General features: G+C 41.2%; 1 protein-coding gene across 1 annotated transcript in view; it reads right to left on the bottom strand.

Moving 5' to 3' along the window:
• The window catches only part of cpped1 (calcineurin-like phosphoesterase domain containing 1), a 34543-nt gene that overhangs the window by 8488 nt on the left and 2059 nt on the right, over nt 1-23996 (bottom strand). Inside the window, exons 2-5 of the mRNA XM_020083379.2 lie at nt 21849-22067; nt 11592-11764; nt 10300-10425; nt 9985-10117 (exon numbers count right to left, since the gene is read on the bottom strand). Coding sequence (XP_019938938.2) covers nt 9985-10117; nt 10300-10425; nt 11592-11764; nt 21849-22067 — 651 coding nt within the window. The remainder of the gene's footprint in view (nt 1-9984; nt 10118-10299; nt 10426-11591; nt 11765-21848; nt 22068-23996) is intronic.

The following is a 23996-nucleotide window of genomic DNA, read 5'->3' on the forward strand; positions in this document are numbered from 1 at the left end:
GACGACAGGCTTCCTTTCAGCTCTTAAGTATAGCTGTGAATTGAAGTGGACTGAACCAACACACAATTTTCATGTCATGTAAATGGATTGTCTCGCTCCGCTGGGTTGTCCCAGTGGACCTTATGGAGTAAAACTGATTTCATAGAAACAATTTAGCACAGGCCCAGTGATAACACCCTGTCCCTTTTAGAGCAGCATCATTACACAGGCTTCAGAAGTCAAACCACTCCACCTGGGTCCTTGTCTGCTGAAAAACATTTCTCTGAGAGGAGAGATGGCCCGTCTCAGAGAGAAAAGCCTTTTCAATTTCCAAAACATTGTCTGTATGAATAAAAGATAAACAATTGAAAAAAAAAAAAAAAAAGATGGAATAAAGCAGTTGAGAAAGCTGTCTTCTTTGCTGTGCAGTCAGAGGATTAAGCTGACCTCTAAAATTGTCTGCCAGGAAATATATGGGGGAAGGCATTCTTTCAAAGTGAGGGATAGAGGCTTAGATTGCCAACATAGAACTGAAAAATACACAAAATAAAATACTAGAAAAACAAAGTACCCTCACATACCCAAAATACCCTCACATTGCTCCAAAGACTTCAGTGTAACTATTGATTGGTAAGACCAAAACAGTGATCAGGGTTATATCCAACTTGGTGACCCTCTTTCAGGACATTGGTTAAATGCAGGTCAGACACTTGCTCGGGTGTGACATGCATATTCAATTGTAGCAGCAGCAGCATAATTAACGGCAGAGTCAAGACTGAAGTCTACACACAGACACAGACTCAAATGCAAATGGGAGAAAGTCTAGAGTGGTGGACCGGGTTTGCATGGGCACTTGAACCAGTTGAACCAGGTTCAAGTTATCTGACGTCACATCGACACAACATCATTGTCTTAGTTGACCTGGCTGGTGTTTAAGTAGTTCCATGCTTTACTCTTGGTGCCTGCTGTTAGAGGAGATAATTCCTTAATCCATTAAAGGGCCAATAATCCGTAGGTGCTCTTTGTCATGAAGCTGATTTGGCAATGTGGCCAACCTTCAACCCTGCAGGTGGGAACCATACACTGTTTCTAAAAGATGGACGATGCATTTCCACTTCCTCCCACTACCCAGAAATGAAGAGTCTACGCAGTAGTGATGGGTGGATGGAGCTTTGGTATTGAGGTCCCCATGATACTTGACCAATCGTGATTCAGTTTCACCCTGTTTTTATTGCAGGGGTTTATGATACTGCAGACAGCCAGCAGTTGGCTATCGAGACACTTTGCCTTCACTTTTGGAGAGCTGCCATGTGGTCCTCCTTTATATAAAGTCTATGGTGCGACCACCTGCAGTAGTTCTCTGCTGGAGTGAAAACATGACAGCTTGTAGCCATGGACAGCTGTAGGCTTCTGCCACCTCCGGGATAATGATAGCCGGCACCCTTCTGGGAAAATAGACTTGATTTGACAATGACGAAATGTGATATGTAGCCCATTTCCCTTTGCTTCACAATAGTAGCACATATCTGTTTCTGTACATTGTTAGCCAAAGTGCCTCGTGGTACAATCAGTGTGGGTGGTGTGGTGGGATGTAAACCCTTATCTGTGCTAATGTTAGTGCAACGGATCAGGCACCTGAGCTATGTCAAGAAGGAAATCCTTCTCCTTCCATCTAACCTTTAAAATGTCCTGCTTTACCCACTGAACAGACGGGAGGCACAGAGCGTGTTAAATAGCAGTATCACCTTCAGTAAAGGAATGTCAAGCCAAATTTCCCAGCATTTTTGTCTCTTCTCTATGCTCTGTGCATTCCTTCCCTTTTGTCTTCTTGCTGAGTGGGTGCCCTCGTGAAAACATGCGCTCTCTGTGCTGATAATTCCACGTCTTGTCTCTGAGGAAATCCCATTTACCTGTCAGGCTTGAAACACCGCTGGTTCTTTTGTGCTTTTCTTTGTGATAAAGACTCCCATCTGGGGACTGGCCTTTGCTTTGACAGACAGAGGTGTGGAGGAGAGGGAGGGAGTGTTTGAGTGCTCAGAAAATGCACACAGTAAGCAGGCTGAGTGATGAAAACATATTGAATGCAAACGGGGGGAAATTACCCAGAGTCAAATTGAATTTGTGATCAGCGGTGGCACAGAAAGGCACAAAAATGCACAGAAAGGAGAGGAGAGTCCCCTCTAATATCAGCCTGTATTTTGTGATGTGCTTTTGATATGCTGAAGTCATCTGAGCTATTTTCCTCTTAATTGGTGGGTCTGACTGAAACTCCTTTTAACTATTTAAATGCTAATAGACGACACAACAGAATGTAGTCCTCAGTATAAAGGAATAAAAGCACTAAAGACACGTCCGGCCAGATCTGATCATGTTTGATGCTTGTGTCCCTTCAACTCCCTTTCATCTCTCCGTCACTGATTTGCAGGGAACAAGATTGGATTTGCTAATTGCATGCTAAGTTTCTATCTTGCCACTGAACCTCCTCAAATTGGTGATTACCTCCAGGAAAGAGCATTTTCCTTCACACCATGTCTCCCTCTTTCTCTTCGACACAAACTCCTAATATTCCTCTGAACAGAGCTGTCTCCTATCTGTGTGGGAGTGGAGCGTGCAATGTGTGCGCTCGTATTGAAGGGCGTTTGTCATTAAAGTGCAGGTCTAGGAAATAATTCATCATGAAATGGTGGCTGTTGATAATTTACATGACAGGGGGGATGGATACAAAATGATATAGTCTGGTGAGGCATGTTGTAGCCCCGGCTCCTCATAAATCACTCCCAGCCATCAGTCACAGCACTGCATTTCACCCCTGTCCTACAGTTACACACACGCACGCATACACACACACACAGAGAATCACAAAGAGAACTGGGAAATGGTAGCAGTCAGCATGTTATCTATCCAGCTATGAGCATGCAAGTGTTTTGGCCATTTGGTACCCAATGTGTTACCTAATCATCCTGAATTTACCAAGCTATAATCTCTAAGTTTCTCTAAGCGGTAACAGGCCTTCAAACAGTTAAGACGTCACTGATGGATCATGGGGTTATGTGAATAGGACCATTTATTCATCATCACATGAGAAGACTGAATTTAATGTTTACTGAGCTCATAAAAGGAGCAGTATAGTTGTGTTACAATTATTTATAGGTTTGTAATGTTATGCCACTATTTGGATTCCCTGACCTCCTTTAATTAAATGAAAGACAATACAGATACTTGTACTTGTGAACAAAGAAGGAAGGTTGAAAGTCAGTCCCTAATTGGAGCATTAAAGCTCAAAATCTTGGTGTAATTATGGATGGGGATGTGAATTTCAAAGACTACATCAAAGCTACTACTAAATCTGCATTTTGGCATCTCAAGAATAAAGCTAAGATGAGAGATGTTGTGTCCAAACAAGACTTGGAGAAACTTATTTGTGCTTTTATTTTCTCCAGACTGCAATGCTCTCCTCACCGACCTTCCCACAAGACCATTAGAAAGTTATGACTGCTGTTAGAGTTCTGACTAAAACTAGGAAAATAGAGCCAATTCTCTGGTCAAAACATTGAATTCAAACTCTTACTTGTTGTTAACAAGACACAAAATGTTCAGGACCCTGACTGTCTTTGTGAAATTTTTGATGTGTACATACCAAACAGGTCTCTCAGATCTGAAGGCGCTGATCAGCTGGTGATGCCCTGATGTAAGACTGAACAGAGAGAAATTTAGAGGCAAATAGCCCATACGCTACTTCTGTACAGCACATTGAATGACCTCTGTGTATGATAATCAGGTATACAAAAACACTTGCCTCACCTTGGATACAATATTTGAGTTCTGGTGTTTATTCTAAAGCCTTTTTTCATTCCCAGACTTTGAGATAAAAAAATTTTTTTTTAATCAAGGTAAGAAGCAACAATGTCGAATAAAATACTCTGAAATGAGTTAAAGTTTGATTAAAAGCAATTAGTTAATCTCAAAATAAATCAAGAAGATTAGGTATCTGACCAGATGAGCAATTGCAGGTTTTTTTAAACACTAATTACACAAGTAGAAGAAACAACTTTAGAATCAAGCTGAAACAAGGCAGGACCCACATTAACAGCTAAATCAATAAAACGGTAAATGAGGAGGAAGTGCTGGTAGATTACTTCATGGATATCATCCACTTCACCATTCTCATTCTTCCGAGCATGAACAGATGACGGATCAGCACACAAAGGCCCTCATTCACTCAGTCAGTGAGGCTGCTGCTTTAACACACTGGATGTCATCCGGCATGATGCTGCGATGGCCAATAAAATACACGCAAATTAACTTAACTGTAAGAATCCCTTGTAATGTTTACTTTACTACTTAGATTGTCCTTCCTGGGTTGTGTTTAATCATCTAATCTATTCCCAAAACTAGACTCCACCACTAATACAGCCCGTTTTCAGCCTGAATGCCCAGTGACTCGACCCCACCAACCCCCACCTTCGGGTTGCAGAAAGAGGGTTAGACAAAGACGGGATAAAAGAGCGAGATACAGAAAACGCAAAAGCATTATTCAGCCTCATCATTAAAACAATGGGGTTAAAGGCTTAGCCGTGGCCTCTTATCAAATCCCCAGCGGGTGATAAATGTGTCTTCGCTTTCGAACATAGTAGGATCCTCGCTGATAAAGATAACCGGCAGCAAAAGAGCGAGTAAGAATGAGAGACATAGAGGGAAAGATGGAGAGGGTATGCGGAGCAGCATATGGTTTATCTTCCCCTCTAATTAGCTACTGTACGTATAACTCCACAGCCGCAAGCAATTTTAGGAGTCTCAATGAATTTCTGGGTTGCTCTCATGTTTTTATTTTCATTTTACACAAACAGGGTTGGAGGCGAACAAAAGCCGGAGAGACTGTGTATCCGTCTATCTGTGCATGTGTTCATTCGTCCTTGTTGGTACGTGTGCTGAAGGTAGGGTATAAACCTTGGGAAGAGGAGGAAAGGGGGGCAAAGAAATCTAATTACTCTATGAGGAGAGGACAGGCTGAGAGCACTGATGGGATTTCTGCTACTCTGCTTGCCTCTAAAAGAGGAGACACCAGTCCCTATAGCCATGGGCATTTAATCCGCTCTAAGGAGACTTTGAATGTGCGCAAAACCCGTTCTCTCTAAATTCAACATCTTCAACAAGCAAGCAACCTAAAACTTGCACACGTCTTTCTTCCTGCACTTTGCAGTAAGTGCTGGCTGAGTCGCATTCATACAGACCAGCATAAGTAGGGCAACAAAGCCCAGGACAACATTATTTTTATTAATATGGAAATGACAGTGACGTCCTCTAGGGTGTTTGTGTGATTGTTATTAACAAGCTGACTATAATGTTCTCGCTAAAAAGTCTCAGAAGAAGTTAAAACAAGTTTTCTTGTTGTCTAGGTTTCTGGTTGATTGACTTGTGCATGTAAAAAATGTCCCCTTTCAAATCAGGTGCTTGGTTTAAACTCAAAATATACTAAGACACAAGAGAGCAAGATTTAATATCAGCTGAATCACAAACCGTAATAATTGCTTATGCAATTAAAAAAGGATTTGCGTGATACTTGACTTGCCCGAGAGGGGGTCATCACACAGAGACAGTGGGTCATTAATATGAGCTGGATTGCAGTCAACAGTTCCCAGGGTGGAACTGCTCACTCTGAAGCCAGAGGAAGACTAATTGGTGTCACACCTTTCCCATGTGCTGCTGAGATAGCACACGGATGCTCACTGTAAAATATATCATGTGTGGAAAATGCACCGCTGCATAGCGATTTACATGCAAAGGGAATACACATGCAAAGAACATGTACAAGATAAACAGTCTTGCGCACACAATTAATCAAACCCCCCCCCCCCCCCCCCCCCCCCCCCACCCCCCCCCACACACACACACACACACACACACACACACACAGTGTGAGAACAAGTAGCGAGAGCAGTGAAAAATATCTCAGTGAGGAAAAATCAATTAGGTGTATTTCTTTGTCTTCAGGGGACAACTGTATAGTCTCTATTTCCATCATATGTGGCAAGTAACAGCAATAACAACCTCACCACTGCTGAGCAGAATCCCCAGCCGCTGTAGGTTAACTGACACTACAAAAAGGAGTGGCTGTAGAACTCCAGTCAGTCACACAGAGCAGTGTGTGCACGTTCTCACAGTGCGAGGACTGATGTGATGCCAGGGAAACATTTGTGTAACATCCAGTGATCCAATTACAAGGCTGCTTTTCTGTACACTTTGAATTACCCGACAAAGAATGCGGAAAGTCGTCCAATTTTACCTCTTTGTTCTTGCCAGACTGCTGTTTCGCTTTGCTTGAGTAAGAACTTTAGAGGTGCCAACACAGAGGAATAATCTGGAAGTGTTTTCTTCTTTTTTTTTTTTTTTTAGAACAACATCCATGCATTATTGGTAGACAGAAACACTGTTAGGATGTCGTAAAGCATTTTCCAGTATTGCAATAAAGCTCAGTACTTTTTTACAGCATAAAATGTGTAATCCTTCAGCTGCGGGTTTAGCTTCATTTGTCTTCCAGGCCAAAAGATATGAGAGCGAGCTTCACAAACATAGATGAAGACTTATCCCTGTCAGCTGCTTACTTTAATGAAAATCTTATTAAAAAAATGACATTCATGCTTCATCTGCACCAGTGCTCAACTATTCCAACCAAGACTTGAATCTTTCTGAGAATAAGACTGGATACAGAAGTGTGTGTGTGTGTGTGTGTGTGTGTGTGTGTGTGTGTGTGTGTGTGTGTGTGTGTGTGTGTGTGTGTGTGTGAGGTTAATGATGGTGCCCTTTACTGTAATGACAGGAATGATCACCAGAGTAAAAGAGCACATCTGGAGGATAGAGGATCACAGGGTGCAGTGGTGAGGACAGATAGTGGAGGGAGATGGTGCGTGAATAAAGCAACGCAAGGAGGGGAAAAAATTACCATAGCAATGTATGTCCAGAAGAGACATAATTTACCATGGATGAGAGGAAACAGCCTCACAGACAGGAAGACAAACAACACATCCTTGTTCCCTGGATCTCTGTTTTTCTTCAATGTGCAGTAAATAACATATCCCAGTTTTCTGCAATTCTTCACTCGTTTTGATTGTTTTCTTCTATAAAAGGCCCACGGTCTCTCCGATGGGATATTTTTACCAGGCGCTCTTCTGCCTGCAGGGAACTCCTGCTTCATACAGTCCTTACTTTTACAGCTATAACATAAATAAAGAATGGACAAGAAAATATTTGACACACACACACACACACACACACACACACACACACACACACACACACACACACACACACCTTCTCTAATCAGTATTGGGGGAGTCATGCTCTCTCTGAGTGCCCTTCTAGTTTAGTTTCTGTGACAAAATTCCTAAATAATTCCTTATATAAAATATAAAAATCCGGGTGAAGCCTCTACAGCCATGCAAGCAGTAAAGAGATGCTGTGTACAGGTACAGCAATTCTTTGAGCTAAAATGGTGGATCCAACTACCAAACAAGTGACATTCTCTCCACAACGTAATGCTGTAAGCTTGGCTAAAAATGATCCATGCCCTTACAGTGACCCTCATGATTGTGGTGTATAAGGTAGTGATGTACAGTTGCGGCTCTGTCGTAGACTGACACAGAGTGCAGAGCTGATCACAGTCTCTTTTACAAGCATGCCTGCAGGACAGACTCCAGTAGATTCAGGGTACAGATGTTACAGCATCAGTCATCACCAAGATACTTGTCGTCGGAGATGAAGGAGAGAGAAGAGGCAGCAGGAGAGAGAAACCAGAGGAGAGAACTAAGAGACAGAGTCTGTATTATTCAACAATGACTGGTTGGATTCTTTTTTATGTGATTTCTGATTTTTTGTGGAGTCATCAGATTACTCAAATTTTATACTTATATTCAGCTGACTTATGAAGAGCTCCCGCGACAAAGCTGTGCAGCTTTTTTGTAACATAACCTTTCTTACTACTTCAAGTAAGAAAGGTTCGAAATTTCTTTTGATGTGAGAGACTAACGGTTTCATCCAACACCTGATGCAAGTGTCTTTGCTCGATTATTTCATAACAGTAATTTTTCCCTTCCAGTGCCCACATTGTTTAGAAAGAAAATAGGCCATTGAGGTAATGGAAAGGAATAATGTGTTTGACCCACAAAAAGCCGTTATAAAGCATAGACTGCACATTAACATTGACTCCACTTCTTCTAACTATCCATGTCCATCCATAAAGTAGCACAGATTTATGTCCTCTACTGCAGCCAACCACCAGGTGGCAATCAAGATGCTTTGGCTGCACTTTTGGGGAGCTGTCTTCCATCTTAAGTGGCTACCTTGTAGTATTTCACTTCACACAGGAGTTTTCCCTGCAGAATAGAGTCATCTCTTGCTACCTGGTGAAGCTGCATCATAATACTAATCCATCAATGTGCAGGAGCACCTGGCTTTTATAGGGAATGGGAGATGGCACTCTTAGTTCTTTATTGCATGTTACCCCAAAAGCACACCCATGATTAATTAAGAGACTTTGTGGCTGGCGCAGCACCATTAAACTGCACACGTCCTGAATGCACTTTCATTGCACTTTAAACAATGAGCTAAGATCGTTAAAATAGAGCCTTTAGTATCTTAATTCTTAATTAATTCCCATAAAAATGCCAAAGCTTAGGATAACTTTACTGTGACATTGTACCGTGACCAATCTATGGGATAGGACTGGACACAGAAGATTCACCAACGTGATGAAACAAATATGACAGCTCCAAATGTAGATGCAGTAAATCACAGCAATCCCATCCTTTCTCTGGCTGTAGTAAGAAGTGCCATATAGTGTACATACCACACATAAAACCCATGCAAACATGAGAAAATCATGTAGTGTACACAGATTTACAGAGAGCGGCAGCCTATCTGTCATCAATTATTAAAAACCATGTACATGTTAGTGTATGTATAGTTCATTCAGTACATGTTGGGTGTGTACTCTGAATTTATAATTGTGGACAAGAACTGGTGTTAACAAGATTGTGAATGAGAGAGGACACTTTCCCATGCATGTTCTGCACATACAGTAACATGCTCCATTCCTCCATATAGAAAGTCTGTATGGATTGCCCTTTAAATCTTTAACCAGTGTTCCCTTAGAGGAGCAATCAATTATGAGAGAAAGGGTCAGCAGACCAAAACGGGCCAACATGGTTAAGTACATGCGGGAATAATGGTTGGATAATGAAATTAATACCATCCCCCGCCAGTCACCTTGATGCATGATTGAGGAGCATGGCATGAGACCATATGAGATGTCCTGTCAATCAGCTGTGCAGAAATGGCTGCATGGAGTGATGTGCGTGTGACTGGATGTGTTTGTATGTGTTTAGTTATTGCCTACTTCCAGACTTATTGTCCTTGTGAGAGTTTTTCTGCGTGGTACCCTTGTATCACACTCCTCTAAGCTCGCAACAGAGAATTTTAATTATGGAATTATTCTACTTATAGGATGTCAATGTATTCTGTAATTTAATTATGCCTGTGTTGTTTGTGTGGGTGACAAAAGCTCCTCCCGTGCATCTGGCTAATGACATATTAATCCTCCGGGCTGGGATCTTAACTCTGCGTTAGGTAGATATGCTTGAAATGAGAAGGTTAAACAGGAATATTTGCCAAGAATTATTAAGACAAGACATTTAAGAGCACTTCACAGCCGCTTAAATCCATGATCACAGAAAATGCTGCTGATATTTCAGGGTTCTGGATGACATAGCTGCTTGACTTTTCAAAAAATAAAACAGAATGGTCTCTTCGGTGGCCTCCAATTGAGGGCAAATAAACACAAAACTGGCGTCAAAAGAGAAAGCAGAAACAAGGTATATTATGTTGAAGTGCCGTTGAACTAAATACTGCATACAATCTTGCTCATTCTCTGTAAGCTGACTCATTTAAAGCAAAAGTAACCAAATGTAAAGGTGTAATTGACCCAGGATTTATGCTTTGCTGTTCTCTTACCTGCCTTCTTGAACCTGTCCAGCAGGTTTTGTCTGACGACCCTCTGCAGGTTGAAGTAGTCGTCCTCCTCCTCAGGGCTCTTTAGATACAGAGGAATGTGCTGGAACACCAGGACGTGTTTGGGTTTTGGTTCCTGAACACAGAGACAGATGTGAGGGAAGAGAGCATCAAAATTCAATTGTTGCATCACATGGCTGCAGACAAGAGGCAATTATCAAAACCGCGGGGTCCAGACATAGCAAAAGACGGCATTATCTCGCTGAACTCTTTTATAAATCAGATGAGGATAGAACCATGTCGTAGATGCCCACTTACTGTTGAAGAGGAGGCTCTGCTCAGTTGCTCCTCCAGCCACATCTCCTGGGCCTCCTTCAGCTGAGGGCAGGCTGAGGCATCGTAGAACAGCTGGGAGTTCAGAACCAGGCAGAGGACGCCGCCCACCTGAGACCACAGGACAGAGAGATGTGGTAGATGTTAGTTACCTACACTTCATTCTTTTTTCTAAATATAACAATTTGAACAGTTGTAAGAAAAAGGTCTATTTTTACAGTACCTTTTTTTCACCAACTTGACATTTCAGCAACCTATTATTATTTGTCCTATCTGCACAGGAAATCAGTGAAGAATCATCGTAGTTGGAAAATGACACTACAAGCAGCTATACACATTTATTCATGTGAGCAAAGCGAACGGGGCCCTGGAGTAAAAGGGGGCTCATGGCCTTTTTTCAAGGGTGCAGCTATGTAAAAAGGACCAGGAACTAATAAAAGGAGGAATAATTGCACAAATCAGATACTTCTATATCTGACGGAATAAACACTGACATCCATTTAAACTAGACGATCGTATCTCTAATGAATTACTGCACTTCAGATCAGTGAGTCTCCATCAAAGTTAGCTGCAAAACACACAAATAATATTGAATATTTTTTTGGAGTAGTTATTTTGTGTGGTGTCACTGTCGGTCTACACTACATTCAATTATCATTTATGTTTACTTCTCTCTTCACTCGTGGTGGCCATGATTAATCCTGCTCAGTTTGCAGTTAAGCTTCTTTTAGTTCTTCAGTCTGAATTTCTTTTTTATTAATCTTGATGACAAAAATCACGTTTTGAGGACTGATATCTGTGAATGTGTGAAATTTGGTGCAGCTTGACTGAAATTAAGGGAGTGTTGGGCCTTGGGGGAGGTATGTGCTCTACTGAGATTAAGTTAAACATTCAGTGAGCCATTCTAGTTTGTGCATGTAAAAGGTCAGCACAGTTAAAAAGCCCAAAGTCCACGGTAAAGGGAGCTCCTATCTTCCACAGCAAACTTCTCCTGAAACACCTCTTCCCTGTGACATTTACATAATGTACGCCTAGTGGCACCCCCCTTGACAAACACAGGTAAAGCAAGAGCGGTGTCAAATTCCTATTCCTATTTCCTACATGCCCTGGAGGTGGTTGACCATCACAACACAGTGGCAAGGATGGCCAATCAAAGAAGGCTGGACTTTATCGGGAGGGGAGCCTAGAAGTATGTAAACCTTTCATGTAATATCACAAATTAAAATTAGGAACATGAGCATAATATGTCTCCTTTAATGTCGGAGGTGTCTGCTTACCCAGAAGCTGAAATAGTCGTCCCCCCATGCACTGCAATACTGCTCCACCGTACTCGGGGTGGGTGTGTTGCCCAGGTCATGGTTCCCACTGACAAACACCAGAGGGATGGAGGGATCCGTCCCCTTCAAGGCTACCTTCAGGTCTTTCTCCTGACCTTCTCTGAATGGTGTGTCTGGAGGGAAGAAGGAGAGCTCAGCTTATATCCTTGTGACAAATGAGGTGGTGGTTACAGCGTACATTAAAAAACAAAACTGACTCGTAAAAGCAGATGCTCGATAACAATAACATCTAACGGACTAGATCAAAATGAACCAGACAGACAGACAGACAGACAGAGAGAGAGAGAGAGAGAAATTCATATGGATGTTGATAAAGAGTGTCAGAGTACATGTGTGAAGGGTAGTAGAGGTGAGAGTTGCCTAAGGGAAGGGGGGATTATTTGGATGATAATGATGACAGCACAGAGAATGATCAATGCTCTGCTCGGCTCGACTTTATATCTCCATGGTTACTGACATGATGAGTAGTGTTCTGGTGGAACCCTCCCCGGTTGGCTCGGTCAACCCAACCTTTCTGTGCTGCGCGCAGGCCACAGCTCTTCGGTGCACTAAGATTCATTGGTCTCAGATACATGAGGCTGCTTGTTTCACAAGATCTTTACAATATGTTCAGCGGTTTGTTGTGTTCAAATCAGCCATATGCTATTATGCCTATTAAGCCTGCAGTTCGCAAAGATAAGAAGGGAGGGAGTCAAATTAATTCAGTCCCAGCATGTGTTGAGGGTAGAGAATGGGCGAGACTCTCATATATTTATGATTTAGAATGTATATCAAACAAACCTATTCTCCCCTGCTCTCAAGTTATTCCTTCTTCTCCTCTCCCTCTTGTTTCAGTTCCTTTTTATTCATCTGAGTAATTATTTTACTGGCCTACTTTTGGAGCAAATGTTTCCTTGGATGTTTGAAAGGACTCATTACATTAAGAGCCCTTTTTTTTTAGAGAACAGCTTGTGCATGGCAGAGTGAGAGAATGCCGAGTTTAAAACGTACACAGAAAAAAGGTAAAGCATCATTCTCACCTGTCTGTCTCTTATAAAATAAGCTACCCGGGCACACTTCAAACTGTCAATACAACACAAACATGCACTCAAATGGTGAAGGAGCCCTTTTTGTTATGTAAAACAGTTTCTGTGCGACACTCTCAAGACTGCATTACTATTCAGGGTCTGCTTATGTGTAACTGTGTAAAGTATATACATTTCCTCATGAGCAACAAGTACTATTTCAACAAGTATGCTCAGACGTGATATCAAGGTACCGCCGCCGATATACGGACTCGAACAGTCGTGAGACAGTCTAAGCTGTCAACCAGTTTTTTGTAGCATTAAATAACTAATAAAACCAAACTTTCTGGAAGATGGCAAACATCTGTGTGTCATAAGAACCACCTAAAACGACAGAAACAATTTCAAATGTTTTTTGACTTTGGTTTGTGTCTCATCGACTAACATGGAGAAGGCAGGGTTTATCACCTTTTGCATTCACTTTTGGGGTACCGTCCTGTCGTCATTCTTTATGTACAGTTTATGGTCTAAATATATAACAATACTGTATATTTGCGTATTGTGTATCTGGCAAATGATTATGTATTTATGATTTATTATTAGAAAAACCTGGACATGATGCATGATATTTATTTTTACACCAAATCTTAACTGAGCCATTAATCGATTATGGAAATATTTGTTAATTTCAGCCCTAATTGTAATATATTTAAATAACAATGTTGGCCCAATATAATCATTTTTTACAAAACAATCTCCAGCAATTTGTTGTAGCAAACTAATTCTGTGTCAGAAAAAAAAAGTTAGACACACATAATTAAAAGACATAATAATAATTATTATTATTTCCTGCAGGTGATGTGTGGTGAAGGTCTGAGAAAAGCTGGACGTCTAGGTTGATCTCCTGAGAGTTGAGAGTGTTAAGCAGATTCTTCAATGTGATGACAGCTGAGGCCACAATAATGTGGACTCATTATTCCACAATCACAATATTTGAATGCTGCCTCAGTTACATACAAACAAAGGCAGCCTCATTAATGAAGCTGGAGATCAGGGGAACAAAGGTTGATTTTTGCAAAAGCTGAGGAAATTGCAGCCGCTGGTGTCAACTGACCCTGGTGTCACAGACAAGTTGATTTTAACACTTTTATCCATTTATTCACATCTAGTCTTTTTTTCTTGTTCTCCATGACCTTCTTATCTGGTCCAGCAGAGCTACTCAGTGGCAAAGAACAGAAAAATTGTTCTGAATGTGACTGTGCATGTGTGTAATTAAGTGAGAAAGAAGCAGGGTGGGGCTCGTCAACAGCATCTCGCCACATTTATCTTTAGATGAATAAATGTGAATAAAAAGCACTGGTAGGTTCACACAGTAGCAGGGTTGCTGTGCTGCCTTCTGCTTCCTTACACGTCCAGCTGCCTCCCGATCAATGATATCCATGAATCATTCCACAGCAGGAAAAGACTCAAACATATGCTTAACCATGGGGTACTGTATGATCATCATTCTGCAATGGGGTAACAGACAGTTTCAACGAAAACTTTTATTTATTAATTGGAGTTTTCTTTGTTTAGTTTCTTTTTTCCTTATAACAAGATTGGCACTCAGTAGAGCACATCGGCCAAAGCACAACAGTCTCTTTAGTTTCAGACAAGACTTGTAGCTGAGGCCACATCATGTTATCTGAGCTGCACTGTGTTACAGGTTTCTAGCCCTATTTTTACCATACAGCGGCTGAAAAAGCCTACTCCTATGAAATCACATTTAAATTCACTAGATCCAGATTCACACACTCAGAGACATCAGTCCTCTGGATATGACAGATTTGTTACATCAAGATCCATTAGTTATTTCCTGGGAAATTGGTGAAAATGTCAAAATATGTATGAATCTGACGGATATCCGTTAAGTATTTTTTGTGTAATCCTGCCGATAAGCAAACCAACAAACAGATATGGATGAAAACAGTGGTGGCAGCTGATCATGGTCTATAATTATAACAAGACTGCTTGATATCACATATTCTACCATTACTGGCAATAACTCTTTCATTTCAATCGCCATTGCTGCTCCCTTCAAACATTTTCCTATGTATAAATACTTATACTTGGTGGAGATAACAATTTTAGCTAACAATAAGAATTTAATTATATATAAAAAACAAGAGGGAAAACACCAAAAATAGTAATAAAATGTTGCAGGTGTGTTCACCACATAAACAAGCAGAAATCAGGAAACATTCTGTGAAAAATGTACCTATTTACCTAACCTGCTATCCTCTGCTGAAATGAGCAATTAATGTACTGAGAGAGGGATGTGAAAAAAACAAAACAAAAAACCAAGCTGCTCCCCGCTCTCTCTGGAGCTGACTGAAAGGCCTTGTTCGCTTAATGAGATTGCAACACCGTGATTCTCAAACCCTGACAGGAGACTTTGGCAGGTTTTCGTTGAGCTTGTCCAACACTGTAAGCACTTCTCTCAATAACCTCTAAAGACTGGCTGTCGACACTGCACACAGGCCTCAGTGCGTGGGGTCCTGCTGTCGCATACATTTTCTTCCTTTAAACAACTGTATTTTCAATGTGTGTGCACCAGTGTATTTGTGACTCAAGCGAGCAATGGCGCTGACAGGTTCTGTTGATGTAGCACCGGCCTGCAGGTTATGACAAGGTGGTGGCTGAGATGAAGTCATTAACTCTATCCAAACCTACAACCTAGTGTTATTACAGTATAATGGGATCAATGGTGCATGAGACCAATTTCACCAAAAACACTTCTGTACTGTGACTATAAACCAGAAGACAATCCGACAGGTTTACTTTCTGGCTTTACTACAACAGTGGGGCCAGTTCTGCAAATATGAACAGTCTGCGATTGACTCTTTAAAGAGGACTTGGATACTATTATGTCATCAGGGAGTGTGACTTGTTTCGATTACTTTCCGCAAGTCAAGTTGTTTTGGGAGCGAAGTGTTGACTATTTGTGCAAAAGTGAAGAGGTAAACTGTCCTGGTTCAAGCCACATTCTTCATATCCTTATTATACAATAATTACCTCCAGTATAGGTTAATTAAACTCCTGGCTACTTTTATAATAGTTAATATGAAGAGCAACAGAGAGAGAAGTGTGTGTCTGTGTGTCTGTGTGTCTGTGTGTCTGTGCCAGTTGCTACTACGGAGCTGGTCGGAAACCGAAAGTAATCAAGGATTTCTCCTCTTACTGTAAACTCCTCGATGAAGTCCAGCACTGGTGGAAATAAGGTTAAGGTTAAGTCAGTTCCCGTGACTTGTGAGAGATTTTAAACACACGGTCAACACACAAATTACATGACTCGCGAGAGGCAGGACACCATAGTTAGATATCCTGGTTTTTACAATTCTTACAGTTATGAAATTGTGACATTATCAAACCACGGATTTCGTAAAATCAATATGGGTTCATTAAATGTTGAACCTATTCTTTGAAGATGTCGGCTCTATGACATGAACATCTTGTTTCTGATACATAAATGTACATAAATCATCAACTGATAATATAGTCTTCCATAAGAGAAATGCATCGATGTCAACAATCTTGTGCAGAGCTTGTCTCTTTTGACTACCTCTTCATGCTGCTACCACAAACTGGACAAAAAGCTGGCGAAAGTAGATGGATAGATTCAGCCTGACACTTACCAGGGTTGTCTTACAGGGTCTAAGAGGATCTTTTCACATTGACATTTGAGCTGTGTATCTCTTGGGTCTCTAAAAAAAATGTGAAAGTGGTAACAAAGTGACATTTCTACACTTATACACTACTGGCCGCTCCAACCCCCTTAGAAACCTGTTACTCCCCACAAGCCACTGCATGAAACATTAGATAAACATACACAGAACATCCCAACCTCCTCCAAAAAATATCCAAAATGTTTCCCAAAAAACAAATTCTCCCGAGGCAGTCAATCCTTCATAATCTCATCTGCTTCAGAAACCCACAGAGGGATCGATTCTTTGCTGCCTCCAATGGCAATTTAACAGGTTTCCACAAACAGGGGACACATTGAGGGGACAGGAAACTCCCAAGGTAACCTCTCCATCACCTGTCAGTTTTACCAACATGCGAGTGCACACACATGGTAGTGCACATGTACTTGAACACTTCTCCTGCTGTATCATGCGTAACATCCCTCATGAACCCCCAGAGACACTGCTTGAATCCTTTGTAGTGCTCATTAGGAGAGTGTTAAGTCCAGCATGTTTCTCTAATCTAATCAGCTCTCTAACTCGCACCCCCCTCCTCCCTCTGTCGCTGCTCCCCTCCTTACTCTTTATCCCCTTCATTTGTCAGCTTTGAAAAAAAATGAGAGAAAGACACAAGAGAGTAAAAGTGAGGGAGGGAGAGGCAGAGATAGGGAGAGGACGAATAGCTGAGATTGAAGGAAGTCCTTGAGACCAGAAAGCGTCTCTTGAGGGTTAGCATGAATTGGAGAGGAGACAGTGAATTGGGATCAAGAACTTTTTGTCAGTTAAGGTCTGGTACACATGTAGTTGGAGAAAATACTGGCCATCATTTAGTGAGGAATAGATCCTTGTGGACCTCTGTGATGTGATGCAAATGAAGTCCATTGGGGTTCCTCTCCATCTTATGTGCACGAGTGCTTCTGATCACTGCTTCTCCAACAACTCTTTGATAAAAACAGATTTATCAAATAATAATATCTTTAGTCAGCCATCAGTTTCCCTGTCTTCAAATTAAGATCTAAAGTTGAACAAACCCCTTTCTAAAGAATACAAAGATCCCATTGTTTTTTCATGTTCACTCCAGAACAATTACAAGAACTAAAAGAACTTCTGCTTCCTCAACACCAGATTTAATTCACACTGATGCTGCTTCAAATAAATTCATCAGAGGCATGAATAAGGGAGGGTGTTTGTGTAGAGTGTCAGACTTGCAAATGAAGCCTGTCAAAATAAGGTACGAGGCATAAGATTGCAGCTATTTACTTAAGAGAACAGATAGACGATAGAGGAGCAAGGGAGAGAGAGAAAGGAAAAGAAAATGTGAGTGCGACGGAGAAGAGAGATGGAGAGTAAAATACGTGGGAACAGAAATACAGTTGCCAATTTCCCGTCACCGACAGGCAGCAGTGTTGACAATGCCGGTTGACAGCCAGCTTCCCCTGGCCGCCACCCATTCATTCTGTATTGTAAATAAACTGTCTAAGGGGAAATGTCAGCTGAGAGACAGAAGGAGAAACTCTTAATATCTCTTCCCTGCTCCAAACCCATGCAGCAGCCCAGTTGCCAGGCAAGTGACGGACAAGGCAAGTAATGAAGATGGCACACACAACCTGCTCTGCTGGGGCTGACAGTAACAAGGGCTGATGCCGCGACGCTTAAAGGTCCCCAAGGCCTTGCCGTTTAAACCCCACGGTTACACTATAAACTGTCCCACTGTGCATCTGAAATAGATCTTGCTGTGACCTATAAATGCGACTGATTAGAGAGAGAGACTGGGGGGGTGGAGCAGTGATGGGTGGGAAATGGATGACAGCCATGTTTTGGTCTAAATGTTGCAATCATGGAGATGATAAGGAAACTTGGACGCCTCCAGCATGACTCTTGGATGATAGGGAGAGACAGCTCCAGGAGTGTGCCTGGCTGTGCCTGTGCAGCTAGAATTGATGGTCATTGTGACCCAAAAAAGGGAAGAGGAAGGAAAGAGTTCCTCTGTGACTAAGCCAAGCCAAATCTGTGTTGCATATGAATATATGAAATAGTTTGCCCTGAGTCAAATTTTAGAGATCGAGGCAAAGGACATACAAATGACATGTTGCACCACATGTAACAAAGTATTCTGCTTCTGTAGACTCTCTTATTATCTTCACATCGTGATCAAAGTCAGTGAAACTTTCAACAGGATCCAAACTGAGAAGGCATGCAGAGATGGAGAAAGAGGCAGCTTCGTCTGCTGACATTTTTCTCTCTCTCTGCCTGTTCCTTGAGGCCATTCAGCCAGGCAGGCACCTCATGCAAGCTCTCTAATTGTCATGCAAAGGTAGTTTGCACTGGTTGGCGGCTCGCGGCTCTTTTTGCTGAACATTAACTCTGCAGTGGGTCCTGCCAGCCCATTCCGTTTACCCTATTATGGAATCAGGCACCTGGACATTGAGAAAAGCGTACACCGCGTAGTAGTCACTCATTTCATTAGAGTTCTTCCAATAACAGCATCTGTTTGTCTCTAATGTCTGTCAAGCTACAGTCTATGTCTTAGGCTGTTGTCTATTGCTTAAAAAGGTATTTTACTGGGTAGGATTGGCTGGTTTAAGTTTACATGTTAGCATTGATCATCATATATCTAGTCACTACTGAAAGAGAGCGAGAACGGCAGACAGGCAGAGCCAAACACAGCATGTCAGCTCCAAATAAGGTAGAAAATGAGCAGTAAAATGGTTTTATTTTGTTTACTTGGCCAGCCGTCTCTGGAGGTGTCCAACTATTTTCAAACACAGTTCCATTCTGAAAATGTATTTGTCTGGCTGGACAGAGAGAGCATCCGATGAATTGCAGAAACCAGCTGCTGGCTTGGCGGCAAGACATCAAACAAGTTAAAGTCAGAGCACAAGATTGATTGTGAGAAACCAGCATGCACTACTGCTATAGCAATTATTTACAAACTAAATGAACGAATACACAAGCATCATATTCTGCAACCAGGATTGATCTGCTGAACCATTTCAACAAAGCTAAATCTTGCCGTCATGCAAACAGCTTGAAGGCAACCAGGTGCTTTTTATAGATATAAAATATTGTGTGCCGTCACAGGGGGTCGGATGTTAACAAAGACGACTAGAACTAGAACTTTTCCTTTACCTCCTAGCTGAAGCTGGAACAGACGAGGTGCTGTTTTACAGATTTTCACAACGTAAAGTCAGGCTGGTCTGATCAATAACTGAAATCAGAATAGCCAGAAGGCCTGTGCTTTTTCCCAGATAAATATCACCAGCTGTCACAGGGGAGCACCTTGTTTACTGACTCTTGGCTTGGAAAAAGAGAAGAGTAATGGTCAAATTTACCTCAATGAGAAATATTCTGCAGCTGAACCAACCCTAGACTGATGTTATTCAGGGACTGCATTAATAATATTAGGACTATCTCGAGTGGCAGCTTAGAATACATTATATCACACATGTTCCATTCTTTTCATGAATGTAGGATTCTGACAATAACATATCTCAAAATATGTGGTAATGGACACAGTATGAGGCAGGTTTGAAAATACCTTCTGCATATTGACTCACTCCTGACAACTAGAGCTATACAGAATATGGCACATAGAATTATTATGTTATTAAACACCATGTCTATTACGCGTCTTCTCTTTAGCTTATATTGCAACCATTTCCAGAGATGCATACATGCATTGATTTTTCAGGTCACAAACCTCCCTAACCTGCAGCACTGGGAACACAAATAATCAATTCTGCCTCAGGCTCAAAAAATGAGACTCAGATTAAACCGCACACACTGTGTGTTACAATTCTATATGACAAGTGTCCAATTTTAATGGTTTCAGTCAGAAAAGTGGCACAGTAGTTCCTTTCAGATTAGTTTCCCTCACCTCAGCAGTCATTTCATACTGGGCAGGTCGCACACTAACACCTAGCAGAGTCAGGAGAGCCAGGTTCAACAATATCGACAGTACATGTAACTTGGTAAATCAAAAGTTAGTGAATTGTTTGTGTATTAATGTTTAACCTCGGCTGCTAGGGGTCTCAAGCAAAACAACAAAAGACTTGACTTGATGTGACTCTAGTGTAAATCATGGTCACAGATGAGGTAATGTATAGCAGAGATAAGCAAAGCCATGAGTAAAGTGGATATGACACAAAATGTGACCAAATTTAAACGTCCCATTACATTGAATAAAATTGGGTATTTCTCTGGGTTTGAAAATTTTTGGAAACATTTTTAGACATTTAAATGAAACATCTTTAAACGACTGACATCTCATTGTTAATTTGTAGAGAAGATCGTCCACCAACAACGAGGCTGGTGGTCTGATCCCAAGCCCCTCTTCTGACCTTGGGCGTGATATTGAACCCTAAATTGTCCTTGACGGCTGTGCCGACAGAATGAGAATGATGTGTGATAGGAAAAAAGCTGCACATAGAATCGCTGTGAATATGTGTGTATGGACTACTGACTAGACATATAAAGCATGTTGAGTGGCGATTAAGAAAGGAAAAGTGCTATATAAATGCAGTCCATTTAGCATTTTGACGTATGGAGCTGGGTGTTTAAAAAGAACACCGTAATGTAATTAGTGTGTATTTGGCTGTGACCAGCTGACGACATGCTGATGAGGAGGCAGAGATGACTTCCTGCCTGAACGTGCAGTAAAAGCCCCACATCTATACTGTGGGTGATTTATATCAGATCACTTGTCAGTCTTAACGCATCCATTGATTATCAGCGAATCTAAAACTACATAACCAAATTCATTAAAATTCATATAAAGGAATGGGGCATGACCCAAGGAAGAACCCACTGAATATCAGTGCCGATCTGGAGCTGGAGCATTTACAGGAATTTTCTTCACTTTCTGTTTGTGGGACAGTGTTTTTCAAAATCTTCATTGATACCTCAGAGAATGATTCACTGGTTTTGATGAAAAATATCAGACACGTTTAGGGAGCAAACATGAGTGTGTTCAATATTGTGCAGATCCAAATAAAGAAATCTGTATTTAGTGACTGAAATGTGTTTTGATAAGTCTGCAGTCTCATTCAAGATGTCCAAAAACCAGTTAAGTTACTTTACGGGCTGATAACTTCACTGAATGTTGCATCTTTTGCTGAATACAAACAAGGCATAAAACAAGTTGATGGTGAAATGCATCTGAACAGTTGCCAATATTTGAGCTTTTACTGTCCATACAACTGCTGAGAGCCTCTCTTCACTGTGGCTTATTTTTACCAGTGAGCATGTGCTGTCCTTTGCAGCTCTCAGAATCCTGCATGTAGTTATGGTTCAGTGAAGTTTAAAGTACTTCAATGTTCAGCAAAAAAGCAACTTCAAGCTGTGTTTCATCACAAAGGCAGAACCTAAACTTGGTGCTTCCCTTTTCTGTTGTGAGCTTCAGGCTTAAGGAGTGTGCTCTTCCACCTTTGAAAAAATAAAACTATAAACTTCTATAAAATCTAAATCCCCACCTGGCATGGCGTGGACCAAGTCCCCACACAGCACCATAAACCTCGGCCTAGGTCTGAGCTGGTTAACGGCCTCCACAGCCTGCTTGGTGAGCTCCACCTCCTCGGCCCATTCATCCCCTCCGCCGTCGCAGTCGCCGTCCTTCCAGGCCTTCATCAGCCCAAGCTGTGGGTCTGCGGCCTGGATGAAGCAAAATGGTCCCTTCCACTCTCGCTCTGCATCTGGAACAAAGGAAGGCAAACATCAAGGTAATAGCTGTGTCGACTGAGACACTTTGGTTACTATCAAGTCCACAAAGCAATAAAAGCAATTTTATAACTGACACAGGACCAAACTATTGTGTAATAAAAACGGTGTCGCTCATTGAGATGAACTGACCATCAGCTTTCAGGATTCATCATCATATTAACTTATCTTTATTTTATCTTTCAGCTCATTGTTTTGTTTCATGGTAGAGCTGGACAATATGGCTGAAAATATTTTAGGTAAAAACATTCTAATCAGTCGATATTGATTATTATAATATTTTAATATTTGAGTTTGAAGACTAATGTTTGCTCTCTGGTGCAGGCTGTGATGTTAAAGTCTTCTTTATGAGCAGAGAATGACAAATTAAGCATTTTACAAATGTTTTTTACTATTGATGAAAGTTATATTGCCATAATAATTTATATTGTTTCATGGCCCATAACTGTATTGATTTGCGCTCTCATCAGTGTCATTTCCAGACCCATAAAGTGATTGTTCACACATCAAAATATGCTTAATTTCAATTATTGATTAATTTGCCGTATTTTCTTTTGTTTGTGATGCCTTTATTTGATTGAACAGTGAGAGACAGGAAACAGGGTGACAGAGTAGGGGAATGACATGCAGTATATGGTCTGGCCAGCTGGGAGTGAAACGGAAGACCAGCTGCTCAAAGGCGTATGCAACCATGTGGTATGTGCCCAAGCCATTCAACCAGCAGGTCTCCCCATTGGCATGTTTATAACGATTTATCTTTATACAGCTAAAAAAACAAAGAATGCTTGCGTCACTCCGATATGGTAAAATACAAATCATAAAATTGTCAAAGTGATAGCTATTTTGACCAGCAGGATGCCAGGAGCCAACCACTGCAGTAGTTAATAAGAGTTTTATATTTGAACTCGGTCCACAGACTGACACCCCTGATTTCAAGGCGCAGGTTTACTTTGATTTTATGACTGTTCAATGTATCGTGGGTCCAAATCACAACAAATTCAACACTGCACGTCCTCGAGTCATTAACAATACACCTGCCAAGTGTGATGGCGATAAGAACAATGGTTCTAGAAATATGTGAGCCACATACAGACAGACATTTGTTGAATTAGCAGATAGATGTGAGGCAAAGAAAAGCCTCACGTCTTTACATTTGAGAAGCTTCAAACATCAAAGGTTTTGTTCTTTTGCTTAAAAAAGAAAGACGCTAAAATAGCTGTTGATTAATTTAATCTCAATTTAATTAATTAATCGACAAACCAATGCAGAGCTAATCATCTTACCTATTAATGGAAAATGCATAGAGTGAGGTACCTTTTTTTCAAAAGCTTCTTAAAGCAGGGCACACTCAATTATTGAATATCTGTTAATCTGTTAATGACATGACTTTCAATATAGTAGCCGAACTCTTTCACTAATCTAACTGGTACTAACTTCACATTCTGGCAGCATCTGAACATTTTCATTTCAATATGTTCAGGTCATAGGACGCATAAGACGCAGAACACTGCACATAGCAATCGGCAGACAAATAACAAGCTGCAAAGGATTAGCTGTGATCGCAGCATTAGTCATTCAGCGTTGTAAGGCCCGCTGTGAGCGCTTCATGTGGAAACCACATCATATTCATTCCTGGAATCAACACTTGATTTTTGTTTTTTAAAGCAGTGTGATGGGGGTGGGTGGGTAGGTGTGATTTGGGGGGGGTACACACACTACTTCATGAGTAACCAAAGCTCAATAATTAACAAACAGCCACATGCTGGAGAATGAGCTGCAAAGAACAAGTGTTTTACATAATCCTAACATTATGCAACAGAGAGAGACCCAACAATCTAATCAGCCTCTAATCTTTATTAAAAAACTGTGCCCTGATTACAGAACGGAAGCAGACACTCTGCTTG

The sequence above is a fragment of the Paralichthys olivaceus genome, chromosome 21 (genome assembly GCF_024713975.1).
Source record: "Paralichthys olivaceus isolate ysfri-2021 chromosome 21, ASM2471397v2, whole genome shotgun sequence".
Taxonomy (NCBI): domain Eukaryota; kingdom Metazoa; phylum Chordata; class Actinopteri; order Pleuronectiformes; family Paralichthyidae; genus Paralichthys; species Paralichthys olivaceus.